Below are 19,899 nucleotides of genomic sequence, written 5' to 3' on the forward strand. Positions count from 1 at the left end.
CTTTCACACTAACTACCTATCGTTTAATCTGGCTTCACTGTTTTACATTAATATTAACCAGTAGCTTTAATACTTTTTCAATATCTGTTTGGATTGAATCAATAACCCAGGAATCAGTGAAGCACAGAATATAGTTTTATCTCTGTTAGACCACGACACAAGAAAAGACCACTGACTCCAATTAAAATCAAATTAAAGCAAGCTTATTATTTTTACAAACTGCAGGGTCATGGTCTCGTTTCTGCTCAGGCTCATCCCCAGAGACACGGTTGGCCTTCTTCCTGCTGGGAGCATCCCCTTGTGTTCACGCCTGCATCCCAACAACTCGGGAGGCTGAGGCAGGAGGATCATGAGTTGGAGGCAAGCCTCAAAAATTTAGTGAGGCTCTCAGCAACTCCTGAGACCCTGTCCTTAAATATAAAAAGGGCTGGGGTGGGCCTCCATGGTCCAGCAGCCCTGGGGTTCAGTCCCTGATACAGGGAAAATCAAACCCCCAAGTTAGGAACCTCCCGTCCGGTTAAGCACTGTGCCTTTTCTCTCTGCCCTGGGGACGTGGAGCTGTGCCTGGGGCCACTGCCAACCTGCCTCAGAGCAGAGCAGATGGAGCCCAGGGTCAGACAGCATGTTGGTATGTGTGTGGGGGGCGGGGTGGACTGAGGATCAGGCCCTACCTTCATCCACCCCCTCCATCATGTCTGCAGCGGACTTCCAGTGGCTGGAAGAAAGTAAGGCCCAGGGCAGTAGGAGGCCAGGAGGCAGCTGGGATGTCAGACTCCAGGCTCTGCCTACCCCAGGCCCCTGCCTGCACACCTACTGCGGGAGTCGCCTTCCTGGACGGCTCCCCCAGGGGCACCTAGCCACGGTTTTCTGCGATCCTGATGCAGAGTGGATGGCGCAGGAGCTGGGCGTGTGGCCACGCCCCAGGGCCGGAAGTGGGCAGAGCCGGGACCACGCTGTGCCTGTGCAGTCCCTGGCCTCGTGTCGCTTGGAGGCGGTGGCGGAGCCGCGGAGAACCGCGAGGAGGGGACAGCGCGTCTCTGCTGTGGGTCGCCTGAGGCCCAGACGACCAGGCCGAGGTCCCCACCTCGTCCCCGCTTGGAGTTCTGCTCCTCAAGGGAGGGCCGGGCTATCCCCAGCCAGGTGGCCAGCGCTGCGGCTGCGGGAGGCCCCCGCCCCTGGCCCCAACGGGTATTGCTGGGCTTTGGGCAGCCGCAAGGCCGCTGGTTTTCAGGGAAGGTGCCCAGGGGACAGGTCACCTCAGGGGTCTCCCCGTTGCCTGGAGGAACGCACCATAGTAGGGCGGGGTGGTGGGAGCCCCAGGACCCTGGCAGCTTGTCACCATCACGTCTTGAGTGCGACAAGTTCCCGCCTAGGGTGAAGAGTGCAGGCCAGAGCTGCCCCTTGGCGGCCAAGCGCCTCTGCCTTGGGTGTGGGATTCGCCTCTGTGGTGGAGACCCCTGTGACATGTTCAGATGTCGAGGACTGAACCCAGGGGCGCTGACCACCGCGCCACGTCCCAGCCCTTTTCAATTTTTAAGACAGGGTCTCACTACATTTGGAGGCTGGCCTCGATTTTGTGATCCTCCAGCCTCAGCCTCCAGCCTGGGTTGACAGGCTCCCGGCTGGGATCTGGGGTTCTCCAATGGCTGAGGCAATGGGGAGAGGGGTCCACAAGGGACAAGAATGGTGGCTGAGTCTCGCGCAGGCAGGGGTGGAGTCGGCCTGCCTGGTTGTCACTGCGCTCCCGCCTCCGCCCCCGCCCCAGCCGAAGTCCCTTGGGTCCTTGGATGAGCCGGCAGGGGTGCCGAGCTCTAGGGGGTCCCCCTGCATGTCCCTAGGCCCACAGCCTCCCTGCGTCCCACAAAGGGTCCCACGACGTCCCTCCCCACGGCTTCCGGTGTTCCCGTGAATCATGCGCAAACCTGCCCGTGGGCGGAGTGATGGTGACCGCGACAGCAGGTGATGGAGCAGGCAATTGTAGGGCGCCCATGGGCCCATCTTATGATGCTGGCCCAGACGCTGCTGCACATGGATCTCACAGGGCGGGGGTCAACGCAGCTGGGCGCAGTGACAGCAGCACCTATTGCCAGGCCACACGCTGCCCTTTAATCACCGCCTGCCCTGGTGATGAGGGCAACAGAGGTCCCACCAGAGGCCTCCTGCACCAGGCCGGCGGGCCACCTGCAGTCCACCAAGTGGGAGGTGTCAGTTTGGTGAATCTCCCTGGGGAGGGGAACAAGGCATGGTGCTGACCCGATGGGTGTGCGGGAAGAAGGATGGCCTCTGACCTCCATCCCATGCTCTGCTTCCTGTGGCCTGGGACCGAAAGAGGCCACTGCTTCCTCCCCTGGGTGCAGCACTGGGTCAGCAGCCCAGGGTCTTTCTCCCAGTGGGGACACTGGGTGGAGCCAGTGACTTACCCTGGTCTGATCCTAGGCTCTAGGGCCCTCCTCAGGCCTCTTATCCCCCAAATGGAGATTTTTCTTCTAAGCCCAGCATCTGGGAGGGGAGGGTGGAGCTGGCCAGCGGGGGTCTCCTTGTTGACAGACTGCCAAGTTCTCTTCCTGGAGGGACCTGGATTGGGGGCTCTTCTCAATCCGGGCTACTTGGGTGGCTGATCACACATCACCTCCCAGGTTCATGGGATATGGTCACACACCTCCAGTGATAGGAGACAGAGGTCCATCTTACAGATGGGGAAACTGAGGCTCAATAACAGAAAGGAGCTGGGCTGCATTGCAAATACCTGTCATCCCAGCATTTTGGGAGGCTGAGGCATGAGGATTGAAAGTTGGAGGCCAGCCTTAGCAACTTAGAGAGGTCCTGAGAAACTCAGTGAGACTCTGGATCTAAATAAAATATAAAAGTGCTGGGGACAGTGGTCAGTGGGTAAGGGACCCTGGGTTCAGTCCTTGGTGCCAAAAGAAAAATGCCCTTCCTATTCTGGGTTCCCACTCCACAGGGGCCCCTGAGAGCAGGCAAGAAGCTGGGATTGATGGGCCACCCAATCCTGTGCTGGGAGGCACCCAAGAGCCTGGGCCCAGTTGTGACCAACTCAAACACTTCCCGGGACCACCCCCCACCCTTCACCTAAACATCACAACCATTTTTTAGGCTCAAACTGAAATGGCGCAAAAAAATGGGGGTGCTGTCATTGCTGCTAGATGGCGTGTCAGCGCAATAAGTTGTGGCAAATCCCCTGCTCCCACCTGGGCTGTGTCCTGCCCATAATGGATGGAGACACTGCCTGCCTTTGGCTATGGGTCACTCATCAAAACTTCCTCTGGGAGATGAATGTGGTCATCAGGCCCTTCGGCAACCCCATCTGCCCACCCAGGGCCACCTCTGCCCAGAGCCAGTGGGCCACCTCCCCGACACCTGAGGACCAGGAATGAGAAGACTCCTCTGGTCACCAGGGCATCTCTGTCCCAACCAACAGCTGGGGCCTGCTGTCACTGCAGCCTCTGGCCTGTTCCTGGGAAAGGTTGGGGCCTGGGTCAGAGGAGGGGCCAGGACAAAACTTGCCCTCAGAGGTCAGATCTGAAGACCACAACCTCCAAATACCCAGGACTCTAGTGAGGCCATTTCTACGCACCAAGGGAGGTTGTGAGGCCCAGGGAGCTCTGGGCTCTCATGGCCAGTCGGCTTCCATCTTTTTTTTGGGGGGGAGGGGTATCAGGGATTGAACCCAGAGTCACTCAACCTCTGAGCTGCATCCTCAGCCCTATTTTATATTATATTTAGAGACATGGTCTCTCGCTGGGTTGCTTACGGCCTGGCTAAATTGTTGAGACTGGCCTCCAAGTTCAATCCTCCTGCCTCAGCCTCCAGAGCTGCTGGGATGACAGGCCGGCCCCACTGCACATGCCTTCTTGGTACTTTTGACAACCATGTGAGGCCCTGGGTTCAATGCCCACAGCCACAAGGGGGGAAACTTAGAATTCTAGAGCAGTTTTATATTTGCAGAGCAATGTGATGGTGGCAGTTTATTCCTGTGTGTCAACCATCATCCTTTGTAGTTAGCACCCAGGCACCACCTGCACCCACCACCTTCCGTTTTACCTGATGCCCCTTTATCTGTCCTAAAATCCCAGCCAGGGACCTTGGTGTCCCATCTCTAGAGGCTTTTCTGGGCTGTGAACTTTTCTTTGATGGCCCTTGTTCTTGGTGACATCAACACTATGCGGGAGAACTGGTCAGGTGCTCTGCTCATGTGCCTCAGCTGAGCTCATGGCCTGAGCTGTTATGTAATTTCCCTTTCCCTGCTTTTTATTCCTCTGAGAGGTTAAGTATGGAAATTAGCATTTATTTTTGTTTGTTCCAAAATTACTCATATATTAAAAGACAGCCCCTTTGCCTATAATTTTGAAGTGCAGCAGAAGAGTCTCTGCCATGAATTTAGACACTGAGTTCTATATTATTCCTCTATCATCTCTTACTGTCCCAGAATTCTAACATGTTGGTGGTCACTCTTCCACTTGCTCTGATCATTTCATTTTGTTTGCCACAATGATGGAAGTTTCACATAAGCCAAAAAGGTGGAAGTTTCCAGAAGGAGGGGTTAGTCGAAAAAGCAAAAGACATTCATAAAAAATTTAAAACTAGCAAAGGTACTTAGACTTGACTATAGGGAGTGTGTGGATATCTTAATAGAAAAGTAATCCGAATATTAGGGTTCCTTTCTCTCATCGAAGTCCTTGGAGGTAAAACATGACAGTCCTATGAATTGAAAGGCAGACATGAAAAAATAAATTGCTTTCACAAAAACATGCAACACCTTACACTTATAATACCTAGCATCACTTTCTGTTGGTTTTATTTATATATTGGTAATAAGACCTCATTTTGGAATAGTGATTAAATTTGGCAATATTTTCTCACATATATTATTTGAGCCTGGTAATAGCCACATAAGATTTTATAGATGAGACTACCAATTCTAAAATCTTATCTGAGGCCTCTCATAATAGAGAAGAGTGAAACTGAATTCAATATCAAATTTATCCTACACAGACACAAAAACCCCTTTCTGCCTAGCTTTCTTGCAGACACGACTGTGACATGACTGACCTGTGGACTCAAATGTGTCTGAAGCTAACCCACCTGTGTGCTGTCAGAATTCATGACCTTGGCCTTACGAGAATGAGTTTTAACCAACTAACCAGCTGCTGAAATCATTCCGTCCCAGGGTACTGAAAGCAGTGCCATTTGCAAACCAAATTAGGAGTGGTAGTAGTAATCCCATGATCCCATAACAAGTCATAATATAATTAGCAAGCCAAAGTCAGTTAAAATTGTATGTGCATCAAATAAATAAGTAAAATAAAATAAATATTTGATTGCTTACCATGGGCCAGGTGCTGTACACTTTCATCTCATTTAATCTTCATGACCCCCTAAAAGGTATTTTTAACCTTACTTTAAATGAGTAAACTGAGATTTTTTTTTTCAGTTTACTGGAGCAAAGAGCAAGAAGGTGTGCCAGGACTTGATCTAGATTTGAATCTCAAATACCAAATAATTCCATATACTATTTCCCCATTGTCATGGGAAAGCAGTGCAACCAAAAGAATAGGAACTCACCTTTTCCCAAAACATGTTAACCAAGATAAGATTTCACTTGCCCCCCACTGCCTACATGCTGTATTTGCTGATGTTCCAGAATCCTTACTTCTGTGTCCTGCCTATTTCTGACCTGGTGATCTCAGAACAGTTAGAATGCGTCCCAAGCTGCAGGGCGGCTCTCTGACTGCTGTTTGCTGCCAAGTCCCTGTACAATGTTAGCAGCATTTACTATAAATCCTCGCTGTCTAATCTCACCAGGGACCTCAAGGTTGCTCCACAATTCTTACATTCACGCTTCGTTAATTTCCCATCACATTCTCCAAGTGGTTTTTTCTAATTATTTACAGCCTCTCTAAGACCTTAACCTTGTGCCTTCCTCCCATGTGTTTATCATACCTGCCTCTAAAAAGAGTAGACCACCCACTGCTGCAATTTCTTCTGTTTCCACCACTTTCTCATCTTTACCTTCCATTTTCCCTCTACCTCTTGCCCTCAGGAACAGGTGTCAATGTTCCTTTTCTACTTGCCTAAACACTTTCCCCTACAAGACTTTCTTTCCCTATACTTTCTTCCAACCACCTTTGTCAACAAGGGGGCATTCTCTTGCCCATTGATTTTTTTTTAAATGTCCAACTCTCTGTGGCACCTTCAATTCCATTTATGAACAAGTTCACATTTTCCATGCTAATAATAAAATGAAAAGAAAACTAAAAATAAAACTTTCCCTAGCCTGCTATCCTTTCACTGCTGTGTAATACTGAGAGACAGAGACATTCTAACTCTTCACTCATTGACCTTGAAAGTTTAATTTCTCACCACTGCTTAATACTTTTCAATATGGCTTCTGTCTGAAAAATTTCTAAGATCTTTTTGGTTTAGTAAAGTGAGTGCTAAGAATGCATGCCACAATCTGAAGCATGATGGTTAGGTCTGAATGATTAACATCCAAATTAAGCCAATACAGACATAGCAGTACCCACAATTACTGTTAAAGATTATTTAGTTGGAGATGGTTATAGAGAAAAATGTAGATAGGGAAGTGAGGGGATAGCCTTAGGAAGAAAGGCCAAAAAAAGAAGGGGTAAATCTAGCATGGCTCTGAGAATCCATCAGTTGGGAAGCCTGTGGTCACGATGATGCTTAAAGATGACAAGGATGATGGCATTTGGAAGTCAAGTATGTTCTAGAAGTGCTTTGCTACTGCAGCTAATCATGGAAGACAAGTGAGCCCTCCATGTCTCCACACTTTCCAGAGTCACTTGTTGACCTTCCTCAAGGTCACCATGTTGGTCCAGATTCTTATTTCTCAGATAATTGCAATAGTATCACAAACAAGGTCCCTAAGAAGGACTGAGGTTGTGGCACTGTGGCGCAATGGTAGTGTGGTAGCTTAGTATGTGTGAGGCACTGGGTTCAATCATCAGTACCACATAAAAATAAATAAATAAAGTAAGGGTATTGTGTCCATCTACAACTAGAACATATTTTTTTAAAAGAACTAAAAAAATATGATCAATCAAATGAATGAAATAATTTTTAAATTCCCAAGTTTTTTTAAACCATGATGGGCCTCATAAAGACAATTTTTCAAGTAATGAATTATTTTTAAAACTTTTACAGAAAAATATATTATTCTATCAGGTCCAAGAGCCTTCAGAAGGGAGTAAATGGTGAAAAATAAAGACCATTTTAACATAAATAAGACCAAAACAAAAGAAATTACTTTTCTTAAACTCAAACATTAAGGCAATTACACACTTTGACCATACCAAAAAGAAAACAAAAACAAACAAAAAAACTAACATTTAATGTGTTACATAACATTTTGTGGTGTTCTGTTCATGGAAAGCTAAAAATTATGTGGAAGTACCAGTGCATTGAAGTCTTAAATATGAAAATCTCAACATATGCTGATTAGATTGTAAGTAGACAGTCAATATACTAATATGCCAATAAAATCTATGAATTCAGCTTCTTCCTCTCACTGGGTATCAGGCACCAACATGGATCACCAATGAGTTTACAGAATTACTGAATTTCCAAGCCTCAATTTCCCATCAAGTAAAAATGCATCAAAATTATGAATATTTTACAATGTAATTTTATTATAGCATTAACAACATTTTCTTTATACAATTATTCTGTTGGGAAAAACATGTTTATGTTTTCATTACTGTGTTTTCATTTATAATTCAGCAATTGTGATTTCTGTCGAGTATACCAATTTAAGAATTGTTTAATTCTTTCTTTAATGGTCTTATCATATTATTTTTTTATTTTTAAAAGATACTTGAAATTGATATTTAGCTCTTCAATTCATTTGAAACAATCTAAATATAGCTTAGAAAAGACTCTTGGGTCTCACTTGAGTTGGATAATTTAGAAAAAGTTCAAAATGCTAAAAACGTGCTAAAATAAAGTATGTGAAATGGAAATGAAAATGAAGCAAACTTTTAATTTTTCCTATGGGAAATAATTTTAATTTTATGAGAAAATAATACTGCTGGTGGTGCTTCAGGTAAGAGTCTTAACAGAATTTTTTTAAAAGATCATTATAAGACATAGGAAGTTGTATTATAATCAGTAAGCTGATCAGGCCAGTTTGAACTTAGTAAATCAGTTAGGTCTTTGTTTAAAACTGCTTATGAATAAATTACTTTATTCATGTCAGTAAAAAGTCAGAACCTCAGAATCTTTTTGACAGATGTTGAGCAGTTGAGCATTTGACACAATCTTTTTATTTTATTTTAGTGATGAATTATCAGATGACTTTAAAGGCAAATTTCTCTTTTTCAAATGAGTAATTTTGCCCATGGAAGCAGTAGACTTTAAAGTCAGGTCAAGATAGCTTTCATTTAAAGTGTGAACATTTTATTATTTCCCTATATAATCTTTATTTCAGTTTTTGGCTGCTTGCAGAGGTTGGGGTGATTTATTTTGTAAATTTTTTTTCATTGTTGTCAGCAACATACACATATTGTCTCTAACTCAGAATCGCCATGTATACCTTAAAGAAGGAGTCTGCAGACATTTTCTGAAAAGGGCCAGATAGCAAATATTTTAATCTTTGCAACTAGATGATATCTGCAGAAACTACTTAGCTCTGCTGTTATACTGCAAATATAACTTTAAACAATGTATAAACCAATAGGCGAGGCTGTGTTTCAATAAAACTTTATTTATAATCACATTCATTGGACAGAATTGGGCCAAGGTCTGATTGAAGTAGTAAGAGAAATAGGAGTTTCAAGATGAAAAAATTCAGAAGGTCAAGGATCACGTTTTCTCCCATATGTAGAAGATAGAAAGGAAAAAGGAAAAGAAGGTGTGGGAGGGGATTACATGAAAATCAAAGAGAGATAAATAGAATAGAAGAAGGGAGTGTGGAAGTAGATGAGGGACTGGTGAAGTGCTGAGGAGTGGTATTGGCCAAATTATATTGTTAAACTGTGTGCATGTATGATTATATAACAACAAATTCCATCATATGTACAATATAAAGCACCAATAAAAAATGGGGAGAAAAAATGGGTTCAAGGACCTATGATATAATATCTCTTATTCTTCACAATTAATTAGATTTCAGTGACTCAAATAGTAAATATTACAATCAGATTAAATGCTGTAGAAGCTCTTATTTCCTTCATAGCTGCCTTGTCAGCCAACTACTGGGCACCTAGGCTGTGACACTGTGGTGGCATTAACTGTGATATAAGGCACAGAGGGCCCAGTTCCTGAAGCCTAGGTTTGGAAGAAGGAGCTATTTCAGGTTTTTTAAGGAATAGGCATTCGGATCATTTTGGGGGGCAAGAGTGGGTTCCAGGGATTGAACTCAGGGACACTTGACCACTGAGCCACATCCCCAGCCCTATTTTGTATTTTATTTAGAGACAGGGTCTCACTGAGTTGCTTAGTGCCTCACTTTTGCTGAGGCTGACTTTGCACTTCCTGCCTCAGCCTCTGGAGCCACTGAGATTATAGGCATGCACCACCACATCAGCCATTTGACCTTGAGGTGTTTTATCCAGCATTGCTGCTCTCAGCTCTGTCTGGGAGGGAGAAAGGGGACATTGGCCTGACCTTCCCTCTGTCCTCATCCCATCATGCCCACCCCAAAACTGTAGAAGTCAGGGTTTCCTTGTGCTTACTTTATTTTTACTTAAGAAATTAAGACAAAATACTGGTGTCCTCTGTCCTACTTCTTTATTTTGAGGTCGGGGAGCATTAGGTTTCAATTCCTGTATCTTACTGCACTGGCAATTTAAGCAGGTATTTCATTTTCTCTGGGGAGATAGTGTATTTTCAGAGTAGATTTTAAACCCACTCTTTAAAACATATGCTTCTGGAGAAAAGGGTGTAAACACCCATAAGGAAAGAGCAGTAGCAGCAATGGATACATTTTTCCATCCCACCACTGTGACTCAGCTTTTTTTTTTTTAAAGGAATTACGCAGCTTTTTAATTTTTTTAAATGCTACATTCAACATTCATATCTCTAACAGATATAAAGCAATGTTTCTAATTAAATTTATTACCAACTTCTAACAGCTGGTTAAATCATGAGAGTTGCTGAAAGGCTGAGGTTTTAATTCACTACCTAGAGTTATGAAAGGCTTAACTCATTCAAATAAGAAAATAAATTATTTTTAAAAAGTATGAATATGAGAGTAATGGAGATTTCATTTTAATTTTCCCCTACCACATTGATTTTTATATGAGACACTACATCCAACATTGCTACTTTTTAACTCATCCCAGGGGAGGGGGAACATGGATTGCAAACTTCTCTATGTAAATCTGTGAAACTCTAAATCTTTAAAACTAGACTTTAGAGTAATTCAGAAACTATTTGAACTCAAAGTTCACTGGCCAAAGTAGTGATTAACATTTTCAAACAATAGAATTTCATGAACTTGAATTTTATGTAATTGGTCATTTTTATGGGGTTTTTGTACAATGATGACTATTGACAGTTTGGACAGTTAATTATGACCCAATAGGTATGCTTCTTCCTAGGAAAATATTTATAATATTTTTAGTCTGAAACTTCAGTAGTAACTTTATTTTTTGATTATGCATTAAAATTTTTCAGAAATTTCCCACACTATATTACTACATTATACACTATAGCCCTATAAAACCACCATCAAAATAACACAATGAAATTCTAATGTTCCACGCCATCAGAAACCTAGCAACCAAGAAAAGCCCAGGACCAGATGGATACACAGCTGAGTTCTACAAGCCCTTTAAAGAAGAACTAACACCAATACTCCTCAAACTATTTCATGAAATAGAAAAAGAGGGAACACTTCCAAACATATTCTAGGAGGCCAATATCACCCTGATTCTAACATTCCTTAGAATATTTACATGTCATAACTTTTAGATATGAAAACCCAAAGAAAGTGACTTTTTAAAATAAATGAAGCTGGATACAGAGCTTGTATGCTCTTAAAACTGGCTTCAGGCCAGGCATAGTGACGCAGGTCTATAATCCCAGCGGCTCAGGAGGATTGAGAGTTCAAAGCCAGCCTCAGCAATTTATTGAGGCTCTAAGCATCTTAGTGAGAACCTGTCTCTAAATAAAATATAGAAAAGACTGGGGATGTGGATCAGTGGTTAAGGGCCTGTAGGTTCAATCCCCAGTATCAAAGAATTGTTAATTATTTTTTTAAAAACTGGCTTCAGTGTAGAAATCAAATGATAGTCTGTTTCTGCATTGCCAATATCTAATGCCTTATAACATGACTTAAGTTTGGCAATGACAATACAAGTACAAACAAATTCATATTGATCAAAGACTCAGCTCTAGCATCCAGGTTGTAATTAAATGTCAGTGTACTCTAAATTTTAGGTTATAAGTTCTAATATAGCCTGGTGTAAGCAAGGGTAGAAATCCACTGGTGAGAATGTTCTCTGTGAGATTTCATACTGTCTGCTGTGTCCCTCCCCAGGATCTGTCACTGCGAAGGGGACGAAGAGAGCCCCCTCATCACACCCTGTCGCTGCACGGGGACCCTGCGCTTTGTCCACCAGTCCTGCCTCCACCAGTGGATCAAGAGCTCAGACACGCGCTGCTGCGAACTCTGCAAATATGACTTCATAATGGAGACCAAGCTCAAACCCCTCCGGAAGGTACAGTATCCATAGGAGCTGGTTTGGGGGAGAGAACTTGCAAGGCAGGCTTGTTTTTATAAGTCAATTTCCTTCCCAATAAGACTCAGCCAACATGCTAATATCCATGGAGGTGATGTATCCTGTAATGGGCTCAGTGTGCAAAAGACAGCCAAGAGATGGCAAGTGATCTTTTCTTTCTTCTCTGTTTTATACATTAGGACCTCTGATTTATATATCACCCTTCATGATTAAAACAAAAAACACATATGTAAAATACATATATAGAGAAAATCACACATATATATGTATGCTAAATATTTTTGTAATTCAATCTAACTGAATTGTTAAAAAAATTTTGAGAATAGTTCTCAAGAAGTTAAATGATAGATTAAACAACATGAACCTATCTAATTTCCTGAAAGTCAAGTAGTAAATTATAGAAAAGTAGATCATAAAAAAGAGTGATTTCTTCTAGAAGGTATGGACTGATTTTTATGTTTATTTTTATTTATGTATTATTTGTGTTTTATATATAATGAGTACATAGAAAAAGTATTATTTTCCATATTGTACATCAAGCTATAAGAGAGATAAGTATATTTCTAATCTATGAAGTTTATCTTCAAATTCTGCATTTGTCATTTTTTTCCTAAAGAATGAAGGTAAGACTATGTTTCAAGTATAAGGTTAACATCTCACTTAAAGCTACCCAAGGACTACTTGTAAGGGACACAGACAAGGCCAATGAACTTTATATAATTCACACTTGAGAGCAGGGCCCTGGATTTTATCATGTAACTTATTCTTCTTTTTGCCTAACTGCAGCCTTACACATATGGATTCTTCAGTCTCCAAAGGGGAGTTTAGAGACTGCAATTTAAATAATGAATCAGCCCAGGCCTGCTTTTTCATTTAAATGAAATGCAAAGCTAAAGCGGATAGAAAGAACATTGCTTGGAAATAAACATGATGGGTTCCAGAATGAACAAAGATGAAAAGCAAACAAAAACATTAGGTAACTGACTGGTGGCTGGCCATCATAATTCTTCATTTCTGTATATCATGAAGAGGGAGAATAACATTCCATACTTTTGTGGTACCGTTGTGTTTAAAATTTTGCAAATGCTTTATAGGTGTCAAAAATTATGCACAAAGTGCCTTTGGGACATACATTGTCATTTTTCTTAGCATAGGAGGTGACCCAAATGCCAAAAGGTGACACTGTTCCTCTGGGTCCCAGAGCAACAATGTAAGAAATAGAAATGGATGTTTATTCCTTTCCTTTTGCTTTATCCACTAATAGATGCTGTGTACTGTCTGGAGTAGCTAATGACACATTGTGTGCTCCATGGTTCTCTGAATTTCTCTTCTCATCCCTCAGGAAAATGCAAGTTTTTTCATAGCATCTGTATATTTCAGTTTGAGGGCAACAGTCTAAAATAATAACATATTCAAACTGTCTCTTTTTTCTAGTATCTACCACTACACTTTTTTGGCATAATGAACTAAACATGATGCCCTGAAGGAACTTGAAAAGTCTTTATTCTACCCTCAGTTTTTATAGAATCACCCTTTAAATACAACTCTGGGCCTTTCTATTTTGCACACTTTTAAATATTTCAGTACCAACAATTGACAACCATATCAGGAAATCTTTGTTTCCTGAACTCACCTGCTTATAAACCAAATAGACAGGAAGCAAATATACCCTCTTTTTAAATAGTCATGATAATGAATACGTTACTATAGCCTAATGAATTATCTGTTGATTATCTGTGATTAATGAATTACCTTAGTTTCCTTTATTTAAAAAAAAAACATTTTCTTTGATTGATCATAAGGGCAGTATTTCAACATCCTTTATTTTATATATATTGTGTGTATATGAATAGGGAGTGTTAGAATCTAATCCAGAGGCGGTTTCCTGACAGCCCACAAAAACAGGTTTTGTTTGACCCACAGAGTTTAAAACTTGAATTCTGTTACCAAAATTTAAATGTGATTAGTTTGTAAAAAAAAAATGTCACACATCTGACTTTGTTTGAAAATCCCAGGATTTGGCTTTACCAGGACCACATTCCCATTATGACCACAACCAGCAGGGCTAGTGTGGAAGCCGGTCCCTTTAGAACGCGATTTGCTTTCCAAGTTCTTCCCATTTTTCTATCTTCTCTCTCTTACCTGATACTTCTTGCCACCAACACTCTGCATGCCTCAATGGCCTGGTGTAGGGCCTCAATTTTCAACTCCCGCCTCAAACACGAGTTCTAGACATGAGGAACATGTGAGCATACTGTTCTTCCCCCCATGATTTATGGGCTTTAAAAGAAGACCAGAGAGGGAAAGTATTTCAAATTCTCATTTTTTCCTTTTAAAAATATAGAGCACTAAATTTACACTAAAGAGGCAGTATCTGGAATGACTTTTCAGATGGAGGGGTGACACAAATACACAGATCTGGGGATATTAAAACTATTCTAGATGGTTTATTTTGATGGCACTAGGATTCATCAACAATTTTCTTTTGGTAGTTTTTAAGTTGTCATAAAGAGTGCCAGCATTTGGTTAGAATATATTTGAAGAACATCCAATTAATTACTCTCAACTCAGTAATTCCATTATAGTTTATAACGTTCTAAAGACCAAGCACATGAAACAATTAATTTAGCTAATGATTCTGAATTTCTGCCATTAGCCAACAGAGGCAGGAGATCCTGCTTAAATGAAATGAATTTGAAGATAGAAAGGTGGAAGTCTCCATAGTCTGACAAACCTTGGGGCTAATAGTCTCTGAAGATATCAGTAAACTCTTGCTTCATTAATTGATAGTTCTACACCAAAACCTACAGTTAGCAAATTCATCAAGGTATTTTAACATTTCCAGAAGAAAATCTTTAAAGTCAAAATAAAATCAAGGGCTTATTCAAGGAAAAGCAATTTTCATCATCTTTAAGTCAGTAGCTCAGCTACTTTTATGACACTCAATAAAAGTCCCATTAATTTGCTGAGTTACCCAGGGTCAGAAGTAATTCTCAGAGCCCAGAAAAGTCAAAAAGTCACAAGTAAAGAAAGCACAGTGAAATTTAGAAAAGTACACAATATTGATTAGGAAGCATAAACTAATCTCCTATTTTGAAGCAAAATAATTACATGGGGTTCCCATGTCAGTCACTCCTATCTGAGAGAAACCAGGCATCGATGTGAAGCCAGGCTTATGGGGACAGCAAATACTACTGACAACTTTACATCCTGCCCTAAAATATTTCTTTATATAATTTTTCCATATAGAAATTATTTGACAAATATATAATAAAAATACTCAAGTCCATGCATTCTTTTATTTTTTTATCAGTTAAATAATTCAATCCTCATTAAACCCCATGTGACATATCTTAAGCCCAATTTAGTGAGATTCCATATCAAAGTGAACGTCACACCCTGGAAGTTCCTAGGTGCTAACCCCACCACCACCACATTTCACATTGTGGCACCGCCACTAACTAACAGACTCTCTTTAAGCATCAAAACTTTAGTTTTTACTTGAGCCATTTCCAATGGAAATCTTTCTGAATCTTTTTTTTTCTAAATTCTTTCTTCTTACACATGAATATTTTACCTAATAACTCAGTTTTCCTAACCTCTTCTAATAACTCAGGGACATCATTACATGCACATCAATTATTTTGCAGGCTGAAAATACTGACTTACATAGTTTGAAGCACATATTCAGCTTTATCTTCACTCTTCTTTCCTTAGCCTGCTGCGTTTTGACAATTTTCCCATCTATCTGTGTTTTATTGTTTCTCTTCCCTCCCTGTTCTCAGAGCATCAGGGTCACTTCTCTCTTCTCCAACTGTCCTTGTCAACGTTTTCCATAGCTATTTCATTTCCTAAACAACAACAAAAACCAGGGGTTATAGGACTTGGAAAAGGCTGAAGTCAACTCTGGATAGACTTCTTCAAAATTCTATTTTAAGCAGGGCGTGATGGCACACACCTGTTATCCCAGCGGCTCAGTAGGCTGAGGCAGGAGGATCACTAGGTCAAAGCCATCCTCAGCAAAAGTGAAGTGCTAAGCAACTCATGAGAACTTGTGAGACCCTGTCTCTAAATAAAATACAAAATAGGGCTGGGATGTGACTTTAGTGGTTAAGCATCCCAAGTTCAAACTCTGGTACAAAAAAAAAAAAAGAAATTCTGTTTTAATCCCTGGTGATAATTTTAGTGGGCAAGAGCATTCTGACGCCATTCTAGGGTTCTCAGAATCCTCTTTGACATCCTTCTTAGTTCTCAATTTTGCTCAAGGAATTTGGGATTGCTTAGGAGGGAAGCCCTCAGCATGTGAAGTGTTGATGCCTTATCACTGGTTTGCTGTTTAATTTCTTCACAAATATGCAAACCTATAGCAATGAAAATCTCTGCCCTAGTATAGTCCCAGAAAAAAACTTCATCCTTCTTGCAAAGATGACCAAGCTCACAATTTACAACACATACTTGTTCTCTCGTTGTACTGTGCTCAGTTTCACTTCTGTTATTTTATGACCCTATGGGAAGTCTAAGCAATTTAAACTCAGGAAATGTTTTTTTTTTTTCCTAACGCATGCTCTTCAAAGGAGCCAGATAGTTTTTCCACACACACACAAAAAAAATGCTCACTGTCCAGTGTCGGTGCTGTCTGCAGCCAAACTCTCCTTCCCTGACTTTTCATTGCTCCATTCACTGAGGGACAATAGACTACTTAGCTGATTGGTGTGGGAAGGTACTTATGAGCAAATCACTAATAACAAAAAGAAGATCCTTTTTAAAAACAGTATTTCAACTTGATGAGAGCATTATCCTTTTCACTAAAAGTGCTGGATTTTTAAAATTTATTTTAGTGTCTCAACACATTAGTACTCTCAGAATTACAAATGATATTTCAATTAGATTAAAATTCCAATGTGAGTAGAAAATAATGCCAACCTGTCTTTTAAAATGATTTTGAGATGGAAAACACAGGTATCTTGTGATTTATTTTAACAGACACTTGGGACTTAACACATGGCCCTGCTTCTATCTTGAAATAAAACATTACCAGCTCAATTCATCTTTTGAAATTGCAAAGAAATGTATAGACTTCTAGAATCAGAAATATAGAACAGTTTGCTCAGAGTAAAAGTATTGATTTCTGGGCAGCAAAAGACCTTATTGTTTTACAAAGCTTCTATCCATAAACACAGTCACCCTGGGTAGATCTGAACTCACTCCACCAGCAAACTGCTCTGAGTGATGGTCCTGAGAGGCCCCTAGTGGTGTCTGGCTGGTCCTGTGCTCTGCTCTCACTATACCAAGCATCTACCATATGCTAGTAGTGTTCAGTAATAAGCAAGACAGAACAAAATCTCTGCCCTCAGAGAGCCTGGAGTGACCCACAAAGGGTAGAAAGGGAAGGAAGAATACCCTCTAGCTCCAGAAGGAAGGGCACAGGGAATTTAAAAAGAGAACTGGGCAAGATTATTCACCTTTTAAAACCATCCATAACTAAATCTATGCAAACAAAAGGAAACAAAACTATAAACACAGAGCAAAATGACTGACTTCTGTTTTGTTCTCCATGTTATTCTAGAAGTATTATTTAGTGGTTAGATATCCAAGACATGAAGGGGAAAGAAATGGAAATAGGGGGCCAGATTTGATACAAGGTGTCACAGATGAGTTTAAATAAACTACCTTTGAATAATTATCCTTGGCTGTAATTGATTAATTGAAATCTTTCTGTATTTCTTTATTACTAACTTCAATTATACTTTACTTCAGCTCATTTTTATCTCTTTGAAAACTAATGCTCAGAGAACATCACCCTCTTGCCAGTAAGAATGTCACCTTGTGTTACTATTCTGATATGAAAACAAACACTTAACTTACATTAGCCTTGCTATTGAAGTCTGTAACCAGATAAAGTTCCGCCCTTGAGAAAATCCATTTTTATTTTAACAAGGGCCAAGGACACACAAAATGGAGATTCTCTTGTATATTGTATATTCTGATTTTTGAAACACAAATTATGATTGAAGTGATGGGATCAATATTTCAATGATCCATATAGAACACATAAAAGCATCAAATTAGATTGTGTAGAAATGGGGCTCGAGTGTAGGTCACTTACCTAGATGTACAAGGCCATGGGTTTGATCGATAGGACTTCCCCTCAAAAAAGTGCTAAAACATACACATACACACATATACACCGGTAGAAATAAAGACTTCCACAAAGCATTATCTTATGTGAATTATCCTTCAGTTACAGATTTTTTTCTTGTTCAGTTTCAGGGATATTTTTCTTAATTCATTATTATAAAATCCTCAAATCTTCGCATCAAATATAAGAATAATTTTTACCTTTTTGGGGAGGTAGTGGATATTGGGTATAGAAGCCAGAGGCACTCTACAACTGAGCTACATCCCTAGCTTTTTCCTTTTTTTTAATTTTGAGACACAATTTTGCTAAGTTGTTGAGGCTGGCCTTCAACTTGTGATCCCCCTACCTGGACCTCCCAAAATCACTGGGATTACAGGCATACACCACCACACCCATCTCCTTTAAATTTTTTAATTCACTTTTCAAAAAAAAGCATTATAAACCAATTTTCTAAAGTGAACATTTTTACATCTAATCAAATCCCTTTTCTTTTGAATTGATAATAATGAAAAATATTTTCATGTGATTTACCTGAACTGATGGTAGCTGGGCCCATTGCGCAAGCATCAGTATGCTAGAATAATATTACCAACATTATAATATGATAAATGATAAATGGCTAAAAGATTTCAATTCCTTCCAATTCCCTACCACATAGCTCCTTTTCTCTCATCTCCCACATGGGTATACCACCTGTATCCTAATTGTACCAATGTTGTCATCTTGTTCAAGAATATCTACCTCAAATCAAGTAGATAGAGCAGAACCTACCCTTGTGAAATGTCTGGTGTGTTAGATGAGACACAAGTGGGGACAGAGGGTGGGAGGTGGAGGGAGGCTCAGCAATCCAGACCTGGTTATGGGGGCCATTCTGGCTGTTGGGGAATTGAAGGAAAGCAGATAGTGGCTGCTGTCTAACTCTGATGGAGTTCCTTCCACATGAAAACATGAAGGAAAGAGAAAAGGGGTTTTCCGGGGAGCAGGACAGTGCTACTACTGTGGGACCTGCTCTCCCAGGACCTAGACTCAGGATCATTAAGTTATCTTTTATCTGAAATACAAGAACATGGCTAACTAAGAACTGCTCAATTCAAACCATAAAGGAAGGAGTCCTGATCCAGGAGTCAGAAGACCAGGTTTTAATTCTGGTTCTCATGCTTAAGCCCTCTGTGCCTTAACTCTGTAAAAGGAGGAGACTGAATAAAGTTGTCATTCAAGCTTCTTTTGACTTAAAACTGCAGTTTCATGAAAAGCAAAGTGAAGAATTTACCCCCACCAAAATAAAATTATTTCATGTTAAAGTATATTTTAATTCTAGTGTGTGGGGTCGGGTGGTAGGGAGACTAGAGATTGAGCCCAGGAAATCTCTACTGAGCTACACTCCCAGTCCTTTTTATTTTTTATTTTGAAACAAGTTCTCACTACATTGCCAAGGCTGGCCTCCAACTTGCAATCCTCCTGCATCAGCCTCCCTAGTTGCTGGGATTACAGGAATGCATGCAACACTGCATCCAACATAAATGTATTTTTAGATGTTCAGAAGAAAAAGAAAAAGGAGTATAGAGGAAAATCTTTGGTGTCCAGTGGATTGGCTTGTGCAGGGTGGGATTCTGAGTAAGGAGGGGAGGGCTTGATGCTAAAGAAACAGCGTATATGCTTCCTCAGTCATTCTCATTCTTTTTTTTAATATATATTTTTCAGTTGTCAGTGGCCCTTTATTTTTATTGATTTATCTATTTATATGTGGTGCTGAGAATCGAACCCAGTGCCTCCCACGTGCTAGGCAAGTGCTCTACCACTGAGCCCCCAGCCCCAGCCCTGTTCTCATTACTCTTTAAAGCAAATATTTGTAAGGAAAGAAAGAAGTATCCTCTCTGTATTTCAGAGAGAGAGGACTAAATTAATTAAAGTTAGGACAGGGAAGAAGAAAGGAGTGAAAAGAGGAAGAAAAAGAAAGAGGGGGAAAGAAGGAAGGTATCTGAGGCATCCTGAGAGGTGCCTGGAAGCCAAGTTAAGCCAGAACACCCTGTTTTGTGT

General features: G+C 40.9%; 1 protein-coding gene and 1 long non-coding RNA gene across 3 annotated transcripts in view; both read left to right on the forward strand.

Moving 5' to 3' along the window:
• Positions 1 to 19,899, forward strand: part of LOC308631121 — a 1,170,527-nt gene that overhangs the window by 204,369 nt on the left and 946,259 nt on the right. The window lies entirely within an intron of this gene.
• Positions 1,941 to 19,899, forward strand: part of LOC308630476 (E3 ubiquitin-protein ligase MARCHF1-like) — a gene marked incomplete at its 5' end in the record, with an annotated part of 57,707 nt that continues 39,748 nt past the window's right edge. The window contains 2 exons of the mRNA XM_081260601.1: positions 1,941 to 2,245; positions 11,522 to 11,702. Coding sequence (XP_081116727.1) covers positions 1,941 to 2,245; positions 11,522 to 11,702 — 486 coding nt within the window. The remainder of the gene's footprint in view (positions 2,246 to 11,521; positions 11,703 to 19,899) is intronic.

Source organism: Spermophilus citellus, assembly GCF_964194105.1.
Source record: "Spermophilus citellus genome assembly, chromosome: 11".
NCBI lineage: Eukaryota > Metazoa > Chordata > Mammalia > Rodentia > Sciuridae > Spermophilus > Spermophilus citellus.